The 2488-nt window shown below is 54.5% G+C and overlaps 1 protein-coding gene across 1 annotated transcript in view; it reads right to left on the bottom strand.

The window, feature by feature from the left end:
* Positions 1-2488, bottom strand: part of LOC104463611 (disabled homolog 2-interacting protein-like) — a gene marked incomplete at its 3' end in the record, with an annotated part of 26713 nt that overhangs the window by 4418 nt on the left and 19807 nt on the right. The window contains exon 5 of the mRNA XM_010076005.1: positions 2191-2335. Within this exon, the coding sequence (XP_010074307.1) occupies positions 2191-2335 (145 nt within the window). The remainder of the gene's footprint in view (positions 1-2190; positions 2336-2488) is intronic.

Genomic DNA, 2488 nt, shown 5'->3' with positions numbered 1-2488 from the left:
GCTGGCTTCATGCTTCCACACTTGTGAGCTTTTACCCTCTGCTTTATAAATAACATCAGCCAGCATCTCTGGCTGGATAAATTCTCCTCTGTCTTTGGCTTGATCCACGCAGCTGGACAAAGCCCTTGCACTTCATGGTATTCGCCCAGAAACAGGAGAATCCTTTAAGCAATTTAAGGCTTGAATGATCAGGACAGGTTGAACGGTTACGGGAAAGTAAACCCGTGAAAACGTCTGCTCCGGCTGCGCGCAGCCCCTGAGCGCTGCTCCCTGGGTCGGGCTGGGGGACCGCAGAAGCTGGATGGTGCAGCAGCGGATGGAACTCATTCAGCCAGCCCTACGCGACAAACGGGCCCGTCATTCATTACCCAACTTTCCAGTAACAAGCTTCCACATGCTGAATTTCTGCTTACATTGAAACTTTCCAGATGTCCAAATTATGTCATAATTATAACCATTTTCAGTTATTGTAAACCTCCTTCCTCTCCCTGGCTCTCTCCAGCAGCTGAGCGCGCACACTCCGGCACTCAAATCCAGATCGTTAGCTCTCAGGGTACCTCGGCCAGTCCCCGACACTCATCAGCCCAATTAATCCCCCAGAACCGCTGAGCACAAAGGGCCAAGGGGGAACCTCTCAGAGCAGCAGCTCAGCTGCTCCAGTTCCCCGGAAAGGCAGCACCGGAGGAACAAACCTCCCGAGAGCTCCCGACTCTCCTTGGGTCACTCGTCAGGGTTATTTTTAGAGTGAGCTTTTAGTGCTGCTTTGGGTGCTTTTAGGAAGACATTCATTCAAACAATTATAATCCACTGGGGACTAAAAGCAGCGAATCCCTCGTGGGAGAGCGGGTAAGTGCATTCCTGAGCCAGAGAGTTATTAATGGGCCCAGGATAAGGTTTAGGACACCTGTAAAATCTGCCCTTTGCTTCTCTGTGGTAGATAAAGGCAGTCGGAGCGAGCCTCTTGCTGCTCGTTCTCTCCCTCAGCAATATCAGGAAAAGCAATTCCCTTCCTGGCCTTGCAGGAGGGCACACTCAATATCTGGAGAGATTACATATAATGAGTTTTCAGACCTCAATACAGCAGCTGGGATAGCAGAGAAAATGAGAAATCTTTATTATCGAAGACTTCCTTCCTCCAGTAGCATCCTTCGGTGATGGTTCACAACAGCAGCGTTGCTACTGAATATGTCAATCAAAACTGAGCCCAGACTTTCAAGCAGGAAGACTGCAAATCCAGCAGGAAGGCAAAAATGATCATTCTCTCCCATGATCAGGACAAGAGTCTCTGGGTACGTTAGCAAGAAGAGAAAGAAAACGTTTTCATCTCTCTGATCACAAGCCCATCTTTCCCCTTCCAGCATCTTTGCAGGCAGCACCTGTACCAGACCCGAGGACTCCGGCAGCCACCTCCGCAACGAGATCCCACCACCTCACTCCAACCAGTTTCGCACATCTGGGCCCGTCCCAGCTGGCTGCAAGAACCTTTACCCTGAGAACAAACCACGGGGAAACGCCTCAGCCTGCACAGACGAGAGAGGGGCTAACGGGATGGAGCCAAACAGCTCCGGGAGTGAGAGCAGCATCCTCCCGGCTCCAGCACGCTGCAAGAAGAGAACATCTGCCTGGACAAACACTCCCTGTGCCGTGCAGTTCCTGCGCGCAGGAGGAGTGCCACAGCCCCTGCCTGCTGCGGAGGATTTCAGAACTTCACCTGATGCTCCGGGGAGGCGGGCAGAGGCCGTCAGCCTGACCCAGACTGAATCCTTGCATGTGTAGGAGACTCAGGACGTACACTTCTGCCCTTTATTCCTGACCTTCATACACAGCTGGCACCAAGTCTCTGAGTTGGTCACACTGGCAAAGGCATCTCGTGTTCCTCGACACCACCGCCCGTCCCGTGGCTGCGCTCCAGGAACCCTTCAGCACCCGCTGAAAACAAGCGTGACGGGGAATCGGCGAGTCTGTCGCAGCCCCAGAGCAGATACTCCAACCTCTGGCTGATCAGGAGCCGCTGTCTCTCCCCCCGGCCATCCCACCAGGATGCGGGCAGGGCCCCGCAGCTCTCCCCCCAGCGCTGACACGCAGCAAAGGGACAGGGACCAGCCCGGAGAAGAGCTGCCCCCACCCCCGTCCCCTGCAGCGGCACCGCTCGGCACTAACGGAGGGGAGTGACGCTCGCGGGATACTGACCAGTAGGAATTGATGATTTTGCAGAAGGCCAGCTCACAGCACATCTTCAGGTTGCTCTGATGTTCGGGAAGGTCCGAAGATGAACACTTACTGGGATCCACCTCACAATTTTCATCTGATTCGTACAGTGCCTTGATAAACTCCCCTGCAAAACAGACAGTCGGTGGTGGGTTTTGGAGACATGAGAGGTGCAGCCTTCAAGCAATTCTGTTCCTAAGCCCCAGCTCCCTTACACCCTGTCCCACCGCCCGCACAGAAGCGGGGTACGAGAGCGGGTGGCGGGGGCTCCCGGGCAGGC

This window comes from Pterocles gutturalis, unplaced genomic scaffold, assembly GCF_000699245.1.
Source record: "Pterocles gutturalis isolate BGI_N339 unplaced genomic scaffold, ASM69924v1 scaffold8303, whole genome shotgun sequence".
Lineage (NCBI taxonomy): Eukaryota > Metazoa > Chordata > Aves > Pterocliformes > Pteroclidae > Pterocles > Pterocles gutturalis.
The sequence above is the reverse complement of the archived record's forward strand: the minus strand, read 5'-3'. Positions and strand labels throughout refer to the sequence as shown.